General features: G+C 45.6%; 1 protein-coding gene across 3 annotated transcripts; it reads left to right on the top strand.

Annotated features, from left to right (window-relative positions):
• Nucleotides 1-9,180: 9,180 nt before the first annotated feature.
• LOC123099974 (calmodulin-binding protein 60 D) lies at nt 9,181-12,163 on the top strand. 3 transcript variants are annotated; one of them, XM_044521983.1, is made up of 8 exons: nt 9,181-9,522; nt 9,612-9,693; nt 9,777-9,829; nt 10,213-10,700; nt 10,796-10,956; nt 11,038-11,235; nt 11,319-11,472; nt 11,571-12,163. In XM_044521983.1, the coding sequence occupies exons 1-8, from the start codon at nt 9,419-9,421 to the stop codon at nt 11,789-11,791; spliced, it is 1,461 nt and encodes a 486-aa protein (XP_044377918.1). In that variant the 5' UTR covers nt 9,181-9,418; the 3' UTR covers nt 11,792-12,163. The 3 variants fall into 3 exon arrangements, with proteins under 3 accessions (XP_044377918.1, XP_044377920.1, XP_044377919.1); XM_044521985.1 differs by having other exon boundaries at nt 11,319-11,491; XM_044521984.1 differs by having other exon boundaries at nt 9,186-9,522; nt 11,319-11,469.
• The last annotated feature ends 3,877 nt before the right edge of the window (nt 12,164-16,040 follow it).

Below are 16,040 nucleotides of genomic sequence, written 5' to 3'. Positions count from 1 at the left end.
CCACGATAACACTTATCTATTCACCCACGATCTCACACGATCTCCACTTCTCAGTATGTGGGTGACACATGTCAAGCGAATGAGAAGGGTCAGGGGCACGTTCGTCCAAATTCTTCGGGCGAACAGTTTTTTACCATGGCTATAAATACTCCCCTCCCCTTCCTCACTTCCTTTACTCCGCTCGACCTCTCTCAGCTCGAGCTTCTCAAACCCTAGCGCCGCCGCTACTTCATCATCGCCGGTGAGGAAGAGCTTCACTGCCTCGACCTCGTCGCCGTCGTACTTGCGCCGGCTGCGGATTTCTTCACTCCGCCGTCGTCGTAGCTGTCTTCCTCCGCCAAGTTAGGGCGTGGAAGATCTGCACTGACAAACTTCACATCTCCACTTCCCAGTTCATCGTGTTCTTCGTCCAGGGTAATTAAAAGTTACTTTTACTTCCCTCTTTGATTCAAATGATTTCTACAAAATCTTCAAATGTGTTTTTCTTCAAATCTTCACACACTAAACACCTCACATGTCATCTATTCTTGATACATTTCTCTAAGCTACGTTTTTCTTCAAGATTCCTCATTTGTGTGGATCTTCGATCTATACAACTCTGGAACCTAAGACAAAGAAAGCTTAGTGAAATTCTTCAAGACTCATCTGGTCAAATTCCTCAAACTTGTTCTTTTTGAAAAACCTTCTGAGAACGCATATGACCTCTCCAAATTCCTCGCAACTATACTCTGTTCACAGGTACTCATGTCCGCTGCTGAATCACTAGGTTCTCATCAACTTAACTCATTTGCAGCATTCCTCGAAGAAAAGTTGCATACTTCTTCAGAGAATTCAATTGTTCAAATTCCTCAACTGAAGAAAATGGCTGACGGTAAGAAGCCACAGAAAGGAGGAAAGAGGCCTGAAATCAATACTGCCTTTGAGATCCCTGATGACATATACAAAGACTATTGCACTCCTGATAAGGCCAAGTTTGGAAAAGAGGACAAAAATCAGCGCAAGGTGCGCATACAGAGGATAGAGAGGAGATGGGCAAGAGAGTGGAGGGAGTACAGGTATGTAACTCCCAAGTACATGAAGAAATTCGCACTCAACCCTCCATGCCCAAGACCTCCATTGGCACCTGGCCAAGAAGCAGATCCCACTAGCCTCAAGCGTGGTGAGGATTATCCTGATGAATGGGCCAAGCGCCAAGCCAAGCTGGCTAGACAAGCCAGAGAAGCAGTGAGGAAATTCAACGAGGACTCTGCTGCTGTTGCTGCCTCTACTAAGGCCTCTGCTAGCAAGCTGAAGAAATCCATGGCAAAGAAGCCTGCGCATAAGCCGAGTGCTTCCTCTTCATTGCCCTCATGGCCGAGTTCCTTAGCTATGCCCTCAAGGCCAGAATCCTCAAAGCCCTCACGGCCAACTCCTCAAGCTGCTCCTGCTCCTCCAAAGTCCTCAGCTCCTCCGCCAAAGTCCTCAGCTGCTCCGACAAAATCCTCAGCACTTGTGCATCTTGCCACGTGCCAAAGGACGACAGGCATCTCTATTGCCTCAGGAGCTTCTGCTAGTTCTTCAGCTGCACCAAATTCTTCAACTGGCCCCTTTCTGCTGAAGACAAAGGCCACTGCTGGACGAGGTTCTCGCCCAAGTCCTCACAAGAAGCAGGTCGCCTTCCAAGTGTCGTCTGATGAAGACGAAGCTGATGATGATGAACTAGCTGAAATCATCAGAGACAGACAAGTCAAGGCCACTAGAGCCAAAGGCAGCAATGTGTCGTTACTTTTGGATCCAAAGCTGATCCTAGACTTCATTGACTTATGGCACAAGGATCCCAACACGCCCTTGCCGGAGATGAACCTCACTCCTGGTCAAAGTCATGTTTTGACTGCCTTCATTGAAGAAGAAAAGTGGAAATTTGAACAAGGAAGAAGAGTAAAGAAAGCGCAGTACAAGAAAGAACGCTTTCTGAAGCAAAATGTCCTGAAGCTTTCCCGTGAACAACTCGTTGCCTTACAAGCTGAGATCAAGCAACTGAGTGATGAATTTGATCGTTACTACGCTGACTGGCTTGGAGCCGAAGTTAGATTTGTCAAGATAACTGAAAAGTTCACGTCAAATGTTGCAGCCCCATCGCAACAAGAAATTCCTCAGGCTGAAGCATCTGCTCGGCCGACTGAAGAACATGCCAGCACCGCGGATGACATTCAGGCTGCTGAAGAAAATGTGAGTTCCAGGGCTGATGACTGCATTCCAGCCGCTGATGAAATTGCCAGGGCATCCACTAGTGGTGCGCCTGAAGAAAATGAAGAGGTCAAGGCAACTCCATCGGTTGTGCCTGAAGAAAATCAACCACATTCCTCTGCTCCTCCTGCGCCTACCCCAATTCTGATCCTTCCATCCGCTTCAGATGTGAAGAAGACTAAGGCTGCAGAGCGTGCAGCAGTGAGGAAAAGGAAAGCATCAGCTTCATCAGATTCTTGAGCTCCGAAGAAGATGAAGAAATTGATCAGCTCATTTGAAAATCCAATTGATGTTGTTCCTGTTTCCAGCATGCCATCAAAGGAAATCATCCCTTTTGATGAAGAATATGTGATCCCTAGCGGATATGATGAAGAAAATCCTTCTGCTGCTTCGTCAGAGCAGATGGATGAAGAAATTGAAGTGGATGAAATCCCTTCAACACCAGTTGTCTCCTTGCCTATGCCTCAGTTTACTGCTGAAGAGGCCGGCGTCGAAGAAATGGAAGATGAGGATGTGGACATTGGCTGTACCACACCTGTGTTGAATGACGACTTTTGGGAAAGTCAGCACCCCAACTCTCCACTGTTCACACCGTTGCAACAAATTCCTCAATCCCCAATAACTACAGTTCAAATGGGATCTGATGAACCACATGCCACACCGTCTGTCCATGAAGAAATTCTAGCCACTAGTGCTGAAGAAAATTTAAATGAAGAATTGAAGACCCAGGCTGTTACTGGAGTAGAAGCTGAAATTCCTCAGCCTGAAGAACTTGAGATTGTGATTCCTGAGGTGATAATGCAATTGACTGACACTCCTCAGCCCAAGCCAAAGGATCCATTCTCAAAGAAGCAGAAATTCAAGGCTGATGATTTCTTCGGCGAGCACGTGTTCTTCACTGACTACAATCCCTATGATTCTACTCGTCTTAGAAGGAAGCGCTTCTGGACCGCCAGCCAGGCCAACTTCTATTCCTCAGTGCTCTTCAACAAGGACAAAGTCTTCGACCACGAGCATATTCCTCATGTGGACATGGAATCACTGCCATGCTTCACACCTATCCTCAGTGTGCTTCATGACACAGGCCTCCTCAACTTTTGCACAGACATAGTTGATTGGAATGAAGAACTCATTCTTCAATTCTACGCAACATTGCACATCACAGGAGATGTTGACGATGTGAACTCCTGGGTTTTGGACTGGATGACCGAAAACACTCACTACAAAGCACCGGCCTCTGAATTACTTCACGCCCTGCCCATCAGTCCTCCACCTGAAGGAGCTCGTTGCATGTACCAAGGGCCTGAGCTTACTGATCACTATATGCAAGTGCTGATGAAGCCATTGAAACCTGGTCAAGCCTCAAGGACAAAATTCCTCGTGAAGGAATTGCAGTATGTACCAAGGACAGTCTATCACATTCTGATGAAGAATATGAGTCCAATCAAAGGCCATGACTCATCTGATGAGGAAATTGTCGGCATCATGAAGAATCTGGTTTTCAACATCATTCATGGCATTCCTGTCAATTATCACGATTTCTTCATGAGGACTCTGGCAAATGTTTCACTTTCTCCGTTTGAGCTGAAGCCTTATGCACCTTGGATTATGAGATTCCTCAGGACAAGGTCTTCACTCAACTACAAGGCTGATTTTCAGAATCACCTCAGCTACTTGCCCCCGATTGAAGTCCTCAAGCGGACCTATTCCTCAGCTGATGAAAAGGGCAAGGCACCAGCTGTTATTGATGAAGGTATTTGTCCATTGGATGGTCAGTTTCGCAAAGCTGCATCTTATTCCACCAATGATGACTCTGCCACTCATGATTCTGCTGCTCATGCATCCAAGCCAAATCCTCAATCCACTGCTCCCCGTGTGATGACTGACCGTGAGCTTCTTCTAAGTCTTCACCAGAAGGTGGATCGAAACCATAAATGGGTTAAGCATCAGTTTGGTTCAATTCTTCACAACATGACTGCTACACATAATGCAGTGAAGAAAAACCATTACTACCTCCATGAAGTCTTCGGTCGCACCTGGGCCATTCTATCACATGTATATGGTGAAGAAGATCTGAAGAACATGGGTCTCAAGGAAGATTTTGACTGGTCTGCACCTCCACCGAAGAAATACAAGAAAGTCAAGGTTCCTTCCTTGGTGGCCAGCTCCTATTCTTCATCGCGCGACACCGATGAGCATGAAGACTTGGACGACACTGCGGCAGGCCCTACATCAACAAACGACCCCAACAACGCTGGCGCTCCTTCATCAACTTGATATTCTTCAGGGGCGTTAGTCCTCTTTTTTGATCCTTTTGGTCATTCGATGACAAAGGGGGAGAAATTTGAGTTAGTCTTCAAGCGGGTCTATCTTATATGGGCGTTTTTTTTCTAAGTTGCAACTCTCGTTCTTTTGAAGACTTTGCTGGATCAAGTTGTAAACTTAAACTCTATGGTGGCCTAATACTTTTGCTGTGATTTTCTGCATGCTTATTCCTCATCAACGTTAATGCACGCATGCTGAATTACATCAGTCACCATATTTCATCATGCATTTCAAATTCTTCATATTATATGTCAAATGCGTGTATGAATTACAAGATATAGGGGGAGTTCTCCATGATTCTACTCTTCAAGAGTGTGCATTGCTTCAAAAGCAAATTCCTCACTATGCACATCTTTAGGGGGAGTTCTTCTATATCTTGCAACCAAATTCCTCAATATCAGTATTTACACTTCATATGTTTATCCCCGTTGAAAACTTAACCTATATTGTCATCAATCACCAAAAAGGGGGAGATTGTAAGTGCATCTAGTGCCCCTTAGTGATTTTGGTGTATTGAAGACTTATAGGTTAAGGGACTAATGTGTTTATGAGTGTACACAGGTCTATAAGTCTATGAGGATTTTGATATTTACAGAGAAAGTCGACCCCTAAAAATGAAGTTCTTCGATTGAAGACTTTGGATTTCTGAAGACTTTGAAAGTGAAGAAATTGGTGTGACCTTGAAGACTTGGTATTCATTCGAGGAACATGAAGCGTGAAGACTTTTGTTTTCGTAGTTTCATGTTCTCTTTCTTGAGTCATAGGAAACATCGTACTGTTAAAGGGGGTCGAGGAAATACTAAGGAAAAATTTCCATGTGATGCTCAACTCAAAATCCTACACCTACCAATCCCTTCGAGTGAAGCCATTGGAAATCTCATACAGTTCAGTCATATTCTTCAGTGATAGAGACGAAGTTCTTCTGGTCTCTCGGAATTTGTTCTGACTGAGGAGTTAGGAATTCGCTAGTGCGGATTGCCTACACAGTGAGGAACATGATGGCCCTGAGGAATTTGATACTCAAATTTCCGACCGTTCCTGTGCTATGCGCCAGCTGTCCCAAATATCTACCCACCTAACGGTCATATCATTGAAGGGCATTTATGTCTTATCATGTCGAGCTGCTCCCTAGGCTATAAATAGCCGCCCCTACAACCACTAGCTGGTTGGCTGCTCCAAGAGAAACTGACACTTGTCATTTGAGAGCATCTCATCCTCCGAGGACTTTGAGCGAAAATCATCAAGTGAGGAAAATCCCAAACCCAAACACCTACAAACTCAAAGTGATTGAGCATCACTGGAGAGATTGATTCTGCGTGGATCCGACGCTTGTTACTTTTGAAGACTGTGCTTCTTCCAGACGGTTAGGCGTCATGGTCTAGAGCATCCAAGAGAAATTGTGGATCGCCGAGTGACCGAGTTTGTGAAGGTTCGGAAGTCACCTGAAGACTTACCACGAGTGATTGGGCGAGGTCTGTGTGACCTTAGCTCAAGAAGAATACGGTGAGGACTGTGTGTCCTCAGGTTTAAATACCTAGCCGCTCCAACCAGATGTACAACTGAGACAGGAGTTGAAACTGGTCTACCAAATTATTGTCTTCACCAAGCTTACTGGTTCTATTTGCTCAACTCTTTCATTTCCTCATAACTGTGTTGTGTGCTTGTTCATATCTGTGTTTGAAAAATTTGACTGAGACTTTCTCAATTTCCTCCGTTCAATTTCTTCAGTCTGTTTGTCTTCATCCTGTGCTATCCTGTGTTTACGCTTCTGTACTCTGTGTTTGTCTTTATTTCATCATGATGACCATGCCTATGTTCTGCTATGCTTACTCTTGAGTACTTATTCCACTGCAAGTAGTTCTTCACTTAGGAATTTCCACACCCTGAAATTCTTCAGTGAAGAATTCATAAAAATCGCCTATTCACCCCCCTCTAGTAGATATAACGCACTTTCACAAAGTCTTCAGTTGAAGACATTCATTTTTAGGGGTCAATTTTCTCTGTAAATATCAAACTCCTCATAGACTTATAGACCTGTATACACTCACAGACGCATTAGTCCCTTAACCTACAAGTCTTCAATACACCAAAATCACTAAGGGGCACTAGATGCACTAACAGGGTTTGACTGTAATACTGTTGCAACATATGCATCTCTACGCTGAACAAAGGGGGCACTTGATGCACTTACAAGAACCTTTTCGATGCTCGCCGCGATATTTCACCAAAACATAGGATTAGAGGACAGTGATCGGATCCTAGGTGAATGTCCGCCATGAGAGAGCACCTCGGGAACTTGCTCTTCCAATTCGTAGACACAAACGCCCTATCTAGGACGCCCCGCCCCGGGTCGTCCTGATTATTTGATCAGGTTAACCTAGTGCCAATTCTATGGAGCTCGATTAGCTCGAGTTCCGCAACCCAATCATTAAACATGTCCACACTCCTTTGATTATTTATACGAAGATTGCTCTTATCCACCGTCCCTCAGATTAAGTTAAAATCGCCACGATCACAAAAAGGGCATGTCACTGTTTGAATTTTTTTGTAGAGCTCGCCTAAGAACTCGGCAGATCGAGCATATCCACCGGTCCATATACCACCAACAACTCCCATTTGAACACAATATTTTTTTTGAATTATTTCTACGCCCAAGAAAAATGCTCCCCTTGTAAGTTTTTTGATTCAGTGCTCATAATTGTGGTCTTTAGAGGATGGAGAGAAGAGAGATTTTTGGGATCTTTAGAGAAACCCATCATGGTGGTGAAGCGGCTTCTAGATTGAGAGACAAGAGAACTTTGGCGGTCGCTGAAGCCGAGAAGAAACCGTTTCTTGCGTCGGGGGTAAGAGACAAAGAAGGGTGTGGTGGTGTGGGCGGCGTGGGGGGTTGCTCGGCGCTTTTGGTTCGAGTGGTGGTGGTGCGGGGTCGTGGTGCGCCAAGTTTGTAGCACATGACGGCTTGACATCGCGATGTGGGAATTGTTCATATCTATCGCTATATACATAACGATCGACAGTTAGTCCGGTCCTCAAATTATATGATGAAATATTTCTAATGATGTTGTGTTGTATCGATATGGGGGTGTATATTGTGTACAATAAGGAGGGAGACTTGTTGATGTTATCTCTAACTCAGACCTAAATAGTACTATATTTCTAACACACGGCAGCATCTGTGTGACCAATTGTCTCCTTAATCCTAACCTCCAAGAGAAACCCTGAGAAGCAGGCGATTGCCTCGGATACCACCATACCGATACGTGAGTAGTAGCTAGGGACATGGCGCGCGCACACGCCCAAAGTGGCTGGGACTGAGAGCATCAGCATCGTATGCTAAAGCCGGCTTTCGCCCCCCTCACATGCATGGGAGGTGGGTGCTTTCTGGGAGATTTGGAGATAGCAGCAGTGGCAATAAAGGGCCGGAGCAAGCATGATGTAATAAGCCGCTTTTTTTAGGGGCCAGCAAAGGCGACGGTAGAGCTGACCGACTGACCCCCACACCAGAGCCAGAGACATACCTCGTAATCTAATCCTGCAGCTGCTCTCTGCAGGGGAGGGTGCCTGCAGAAACCCGGATATCTCCTCGCTTTCTAGGATTCCTTTTCGGGAATTCGGGCGAGAATGGAAAATCCGCTCTTCTGTCCGTCCTCCCACGGGCATATGGTTGGCTGCGGATCTGCGCGCCGGAGATAAATAAGACCAGCCGCGGCCGTGATTTTCAAGTCAGTGCTACTCGACGGCTCAGTAAAGAAGAAATGATGAACTCATGACTGTACATTTCATCATTCACTCAATCACCGCAAAGTCCTCTCAGTTGATTTTACAGATAAGCGAGATGGACTGTACGAAGATGCCAAGGGACAGTGGAGAAGAAATGATGAATAGATAACCGAGCAATTCATCATTCGTTCAATAACCGGGAAAGTCCTTTCAGCTGATTCTACAGATAAGCGAGACGGATCGGACGAAGAGGACAAGGAGAGAAAAGGAAATGGACAAAGTCCACTCCATTTCATTTTCTCTCTCTCTCTCGTCTCGTCTCCCCACAGGCACACGAACGCAGCGCAAAGCAGGAGCATGAGCTCGGAGGAGAATAAATTCTTCGCTTTGTTCTCCTAGCTCTGCTTTGCTCCTCCTTTCTTCTCCGCCCGAGCAGGCGAGCACCCGAGAGAAGGGCAGCAGCTCCCCCCTCCCGGCGGAAAGCTGGCCTTTGTACCCATCTTTCGTCCCCGAAAGCCTACGCGCCCAGCCTCTCCCATCGCCATGCTAGAGCTCCGCCTGCTTCCCGGAAGCTTCTCCGATCGATATCCAGCCATGCACCGGCCACCACCACCACCACCACGTACGTACGCCGGCACGCCTCCCTACGCACGCGCCGGGCGAGCGCTAGCCCATCTCCAGCTCCACCACCATCATCATCATCTCCATGATCTCCATGCATGCACGGCTCGCCTCGCCGCTTTGCCGCTTTCTGACAAAATTCCGCGCCCTTTTTGTCGACGGGCACTGAAAGAGAGGAGGAGGGGAGGGAGGAGGGGCGGGGAGGAAAAGGCCCAAAGCCCCGGGTGGGTGGGCGTGCCCGAGCCGAATCTTGGCATTTCTAGGGATTCTGATGAGGCTTTACGGTCTTTTGGCTTGCCGGCGAGGGGAGCGTGTCCTTGACGAGACCGACCCGCCACCACCCTGCGGGGAGGGGGAGAGAAGCTACGGCGCTGCTTCCTCTGCTCCTTGCCGCCGCTATTTATAGCCCACGTACGTACGTGGTCATCACTTGCACAGCCAGCTCAGACTCCTACGCCGCCCACGTACCTCACTCACCTCAGGTGAAGCTAGCTAGTGAAGTGAGCTTAGGCAAGTCAAGTCCGTGATGGATTTGAAGAGGGTGCTGGACATCGTGGAGGAGGAGGTGGTGGACGGCGACGAGGAGGAGCTCGCCTCCCCGGACGCCAAGCGCCGGCGAACGCTTCTCAAGTGAGTGCATTCTTGCTTCTCTACAGAATGGTTTCAGGCTTTGAGTTTGCTTGGTTCTGACGATGCTTGGCACCTTTTGCTCTGTGCAGTAGTAGCTCGATGCAGGAGGCCATTGGCGCGCAGTACATGCAGAAGCATCTGCCCAAGCTGGAGCCCTTTCTGCGCCGAGTTGTAAGCACATTTCTCTTCATGTTTGTTTACTCTGCAGAACTCGCTTCTTCGGCAGCAATGCGCTGACTCTGTTGCGGATTCAGGTGCAGGAAGAAGTGCACAATGTTCTTATCCGCCACATCGATTCGGCTCACAGGTTAGTGCCTAAATACTACTCCTGTGTTTAGTGATTCAATCTTCTGTGAACAGGTACATGCTTCATTTACATGCTATCCAAGGTTACTACTAAGCACTACTAGCGACAATATTATGAAGCAGATATAACTCTGAAGATCATTTTCACTGCTGAATTTGCAATTTTGAAGTCGTAACAAACAATATGGACCTGAATGTACTACTCGTAATGCTGTTGAAAACCCTTTAAATTGCCAGCCTATGGTTGTTACAAACATTAGCCAGTGTAGTAGTTCCTTTTTTAACTTTATTATAGGGCTGCTAATTCTACCTTGGCCGAAAGTGTTACGTTATACTAGGTTCCTTCCTGTTTTTCTGACTAAATTTCTGCTCTGCATTACTCAGGCTTCCACTTCAGTTAAAGACGAGCAGTAAAAGATACAAGCTGCAGTTCCAGGGCAACCTGCCTCAGACCCTTTTCACGGGCAACAGGGTAGAGGCAGAGAACAAGCAGCCACTTCGAATTGTTCTCACCGACGCCGTCAACAACCAGCTGATCACCTCAGGCCCCTTGTCCTCCATGAAGGTGGAGCTCCTCGTCCTGGACGGCGACTTCAACGCTGACGAGCGCCTTGAGCACACCGAGAAGGAGTTCAGCGAGAGCATAGTCTTCGAGAGAGAAGGCAAGAGGCCGCTGCTGTCCGGTGAGGTGGTCATTGTGCTCGAGAAAGGCGTGGCCTCTGTCCGCGACATCTCCTTCACGGACAACTCCAGCTGGATCAGGAGCAGGAAGTTCAGGCTCGGCGCGAGGATGTCTCGCGCCAGCTCCATCGAAGAGAGGGTGCAGGAGGCTGTCAGCAACCCCTTCCTGGTGAAGGATCACCGTGGTGAAGGTTTGTGATTATTAATACAGTACATATTTTAACCAAACGCAATGTTTTTTTTTTCCTTGTAGTCTAACTGACTGGTTGAACTTTTTATTCTTCAGTTTACAAGAAGCATCACCCTCCTGCGTTGGCTGACGACGTATGGCGTTTGGAGAAGATTGGGAAAGACGGTGTTTTCCACAAGAAGCTCGCTGACTTTGGCATCCACACCGTTCAGGACTTCCTCAGGAACTTGGTGATGGACCAATATGGACTGCGCGGCGTAAGAACCTGGCCTGCCTCTTTCTACAGAGTTTCACGTACTCTACAAACTATATATTCTCATCACGTGTGCCATTTTCAGTTGCTCGGCAGTGGGATGTCGAACAAAATGTGGGAGTCAACCGTGGAGCATGCCCGGGAGTGCGTCCTGGACGACAAGCTCTACTCCTACTGCAGCGGGCACGGGATCATCCTGCTCTTCAACTGCATCCATGAAATCATCGGGGTCGTGGTCGGGAGTAACTGCTTCTCCGTGAATGCCCTCACCGCAACGCAGAAGGTACTGCACTTCATTTCGGTCTGTGTCTCTCATGAACAATATGTGGATCGTTCGTAAACATAACAGCATCGCGTTGCATGCAGGCGCTGGTGGTGAAGCTGCAGCAGGACGCCTACAAGTTCCCGAGCCGCATCGTGGAATTCAAGGTGCAGTCGCAGAGCGCCGACCAGTCGCCGACAGCGCCGGTGCCGCCGGGTCCAGCGAGCACGCAGATGCCGGGCCTTCCTCCTCAAGGTGGTCAGTCTTCTCCCACCAGGTGTTTGTTGGTTGGTTCCGTCCTAAGGCCGTAGCCCCCCATCATCTCACTCTTACTTTTGTTTCTTGTGTCTGATCAGGCGAGGCGAACCCACAGCCACAGGACCATGGCCTGCTGCCCCTCCACGATGCCGCCCTGGGCCTGGAGGATGTTCTGCACCAGCACCACCGCCGCCACCATAGCGAGCCCTGGATCACCGATGGCTTCGACGCGACGAGGGACCCTTTCGACATGCTGCAGTTCAGTGGCTCGTCTCAGCCGTGCGGGCTGCTGCTCTCCAGCACCGGGGCGAGGTTGTGATCCATGCATGCAGTGCCTCGCTGTGACTAACTGTCTGCTAAGTGCTAAGTTGCTAACACGTACTACTCACATGTCGTTGTTGTTTCGTGGGTTGGGGTGATGCATGCAGAGAGAAGGCAATAAAAGTAGGTAGCGTGATAGGATTTGTAGCACATGGGGGTCTTGTAAAATGTGATATTACAAAAGCACTAATCTGGATTTTCTCCATGCTAGGAGCCTCGATCTCCTGTGTGTAAAAGGTACTTGCTGCTTAGTAGACTTTATTCGGTTGTGTGTCAATTTTTCCCAAGGCAAAGGATGCCCCACTTGTAAGTTGTAACCTTTCTCTGTCCGCAAAGGACAGTGAAATGAATGAACTTGTAAACTTTCTCAGCGTACGGAGGACATTTAAATGAAGTAAGCCTGAAATCTTTCTTGGAAACGACCACAACGGACGTGCCTATACTTGCTTTAGCGTACGGCGCCTCGCAGCTTTGCTCTCGTCCACGTGCCCGAGGTAATCCTAAATTATTAAGCTCCCTAGGAATAGAGGCATAGAAGAGCTCCAAAGTCTTTCTTAGAAGTGGACCCCACATGTAAGGGTATGGTAGGGTCATGGGTCCTGCATGACAGTATCGAAATCCACATCCCATTAAAGCATTTTAAAAAGAATATTAATGTATTTTTTGTGAATTTCCAAAAATGTTTACAATTTTAAAAACATTCTTGAATTAAAATAAATTTAATAAATTTTAAAATTCTTCACGATTAATAAAAAATATTTATGAGTTCTAAAAGACTGTTCATGAGTTTTATAATTGTTCATGATTTTTAGTAATAGTCAGAATTTTTTTAAATTTTTTAAATGTAAAAAATCATGGATTTTAAAAATATATTCACAATTTTTATATTTATTTTGAATTTTAAAAAATATTCAAGATTTTGAATTATGTTCCTGAATTTTTAAAATATTCATAAATTTATAAAAAAATCATGAATTGTATAAAATAAAAATAAAATAAATATAAAAATGAACAGGAAAGTAAAACATGGACAAAAGGGTAGACAAAAAAATAAAAAATAAAATGAAACCTTCCTACCTCAAGGATTGTCCTACATGACCAACCCAATACAGCCCGCGGGGGTCCGTGTTTGCTCGACCGCCTCCACAGTAAGCACGGAATGTGAATTGACATAATAAGTTTTGGGAGAAAATAGGCTTAATTTCAAAACCAAAGGACGGCGTTGTAAAGCGCATGTTATCCTGTAGTAGCTATGAAGTATCAAGTTATTAGAGTGACAATTGGTATAGATAGGGTCATTGCATACGGTTTAAAACCACACGAGCAGTCATGCACATGACTGGAGAAAACATGTGTAAATGGGTAGTCCGCCGCACACAAATTTCTAAAACAATGTGCGTGCGATGATTAAACAAATGCACACGGTCGAAAAATAAGCAAACATTTGTGACCAGGGATCTATCGCTTACATGTGTGTGATTGTTTGGACCATTACACACGATCACGAAAGGGGAAACGTTTGTGATTTAGGTCCTATTGGACACGGTTCAGAGCACCTAAATGTGTGAGATTGTTTCAACCCCCACACACGCTTCATCTAAGTCTATGATGGTTCATTCCATTGTGCGTGTTGACCTTCTACTTTATGAGTGAGATTGCGTTTAGCATCGGACAAGGTTGATTTAAAGCTCATGTGTGGGACTAGGAGCTATCGCACACCATCCAAAATCATTTCGGGGGGGGGGGGGGGGTCTGTTGTAGAGTCCAAGCACACTTGTTTCGTTGTTCCATACCATGTGCGATGATTGTGCAAACGCATACAATTTGATTCTCGACAACGTGTTTCTTATCCTATCATACACACTCACTTGTAGAGAACCATGTGCGATTTAACTAAGCACGGCCAAATAAGATTGTCAAATTGAAATAGTTATACAAAAAGAAAATTCGCGAGAATATGCACAAATATTGCCCACGTTATTGTAGGATTGAAAGGCGTCTAGAGGGGTGATGGATAGAGATTAGCAAGGACCAATTAGCAATTATAATGTTTCATAACTTTTAGGTAGATTTTGGCATCAGCTAAATAGCAACAAGTATAGCCTACACATGCATATCTAGAGTATGGGCAGTGAAAAATAACAATCATGCAAATGTCAGTAGTTAGGTACTAGAGTTTGAGATTCGAAAACAAAGGTTGACTGGGAAGATTTTTGGCCCGTGGTTCCGATATATGGTGCTATCATACGTCCATGTTGATAGTGGCTTCAATCTCCCATATCAATGATCTCAGGGATAACGGTTGCGAGATTCCACGAGGGAATCGAATCCATAAAGGGCTCCACCCAAAAAGGGTCCACGAAGAAGCAACTTTGCATATCCCATCATGGCTTACGCCCAAGAGGGAGTAGCCTCATTTCGGGTAGATCTTCACGAAGTAGTCGATCTTCTTGCCCTCACAAACTTCTTGGTTTCTTCACGAGATTTGAAGACTCCCAAGAACACCTAGTCAATCTAGGAGGCGCCACCCTCTAAAAAGTAATAGGTGGGTTTGTTGATGATGTACTTATTGCTCTTGTGCTTCAAAAGATAATCTCCTCAACACTCAAACACTCTTTCACGGATTTTGGCCTTGGGATGGGAGAGGGTTTGGGTAGAAAGCAATGAGATGACTAGAAGTCAAGGTTCTATGGCTGGAGTGGAACCCCTGTGATCTCAACAGAAGGATGCGGAAATCTCTCTCAGAAATATGGGTATGGAATGTTTATGCTTCCCTCTAGTTGCTCTTTGAGAGTTTGGTGGAGTGGGTGGGGTATAGCAGCACCAAATCCAACCATTACACATCTTTATGCACTATTCAGTGGGACCGGGTGAAACCACTCAGTGAGACCAATCAGTACAAAAGGTTTGAACTTTAGGCATTTTCAATCAATGAGACAGGGTGAAAACGTTTGGTGGCTCCGAGTTGTGATGACCTAAGCACCTTCCGTACTTCAGTGTCACCGACTAAAACCGCTCGGAAATTCCGAATGAATTTCAGTTGAAAACAGAAGGTTGGCAAGTGCTCTTCGTGGGAGTGAAGTGTTAACTCGGTGGAACCGAAGTTCTAGGGTTTAGGCAACGACTATGTCATGAATGGCTCAATGACTCTAGGTGTGTCTCTTTCAGTGAGTCTGGGTTTCACTTAGGGTTTGTGACATAGTAGAATGTGAGAATTTGAATGAGGCTTTTGGAGCTTGATGTCTAAGCGCTTGAGTAGTGAGTCCATGATCACAACTTCATCCCCTTTTGATATGGCATACCTATGGATTCAGTGTGATCTTGGATCGCTGAAACATAAAATGGAGTCTTGGGGCTTGGCCAACACTTGTACTTAGTATCTTGAGGGGTCCACATTCACTTTCCAAAGTTTTGCCTAAGTTGAACTTCCTGAAATACTCTCAAGGAAAACATTAGTCCAACAATATGTGTGTTGACATGAATTACCGAACGATCAAGGGGGTGAATGTGCTTTTAACCTCTCCCTTTTTTGTAATTGATGACAACATAAATCAAAGCTGTAATGAAGAAATATTAATTGAAGAACAATATGAAGTTTTGACAAACCTGAGATATATAGGAGCTCCCCTAAGATTAGGCATATTTAGAATTTTTCTTTTGGAATGCAAATGCACAATTGAATAGGTACCGGAGACTCTTCTATATCACATGAATCTTGGTGGAGTGCATAGCAAAGGGACATGAATCCTAGCTAAATACATATATTTACAACAAGAAAGAGATGACATTAAAGTGAAAGATACACACACAAAACTGAAATACCAAGCAGGGATTCATGAAGAGATAAACTTGTGAAAATAAGGTCAGAAAACACAAGGATCTCACTGAGAACATGAAAAGTACTGCAATTAACTAAGATAGGGAAGACATGCATAAGAATGAGTACTACTTGTATGAAATTTAATGTTTCCAAAGACCCCCCCCCCCTCCTATTGGATTTCTTCTCCCCATGTATCATGAGACTTTTATTGGGAGTAGGTTTATGAGGTAAGAGAAAATCTTGATAAATATCAAATAACAATTTCAATACCAGTTTCTCCCGATGTGCATATCACTTTTAATAGATAAGTTCTCACCCCTTTAGATATAAGCTTTGATGTGCATATCTCTTTCCCTTTGACATCAATTTCCAAGAAGGGTTAAGTCCTCTTGTTTGTATATGTCAAATGGTAAGGATTATAAATTTG

The sequence above is a fragment of the Triticum aestivum genome, chromosome 4D, assembly GCF_018294505.1.
Source record: "Triticum aestivum cultivar Chinese Spring chromosome 4D, IWGSC CS RefSeq v2.1, whole genome shotgun sequence".
Taxonomy (NCBI): Eukaryota; Viridiplantae; Streptophyta; class Magnoliopsida; order Poales; family Poaceae; genus Triticum; species Triticum aestivum.
Note: the sequence above shows the minus strand (reverse complement) of the source record. Positions and strands in the feature narration are given on the sequence as shown.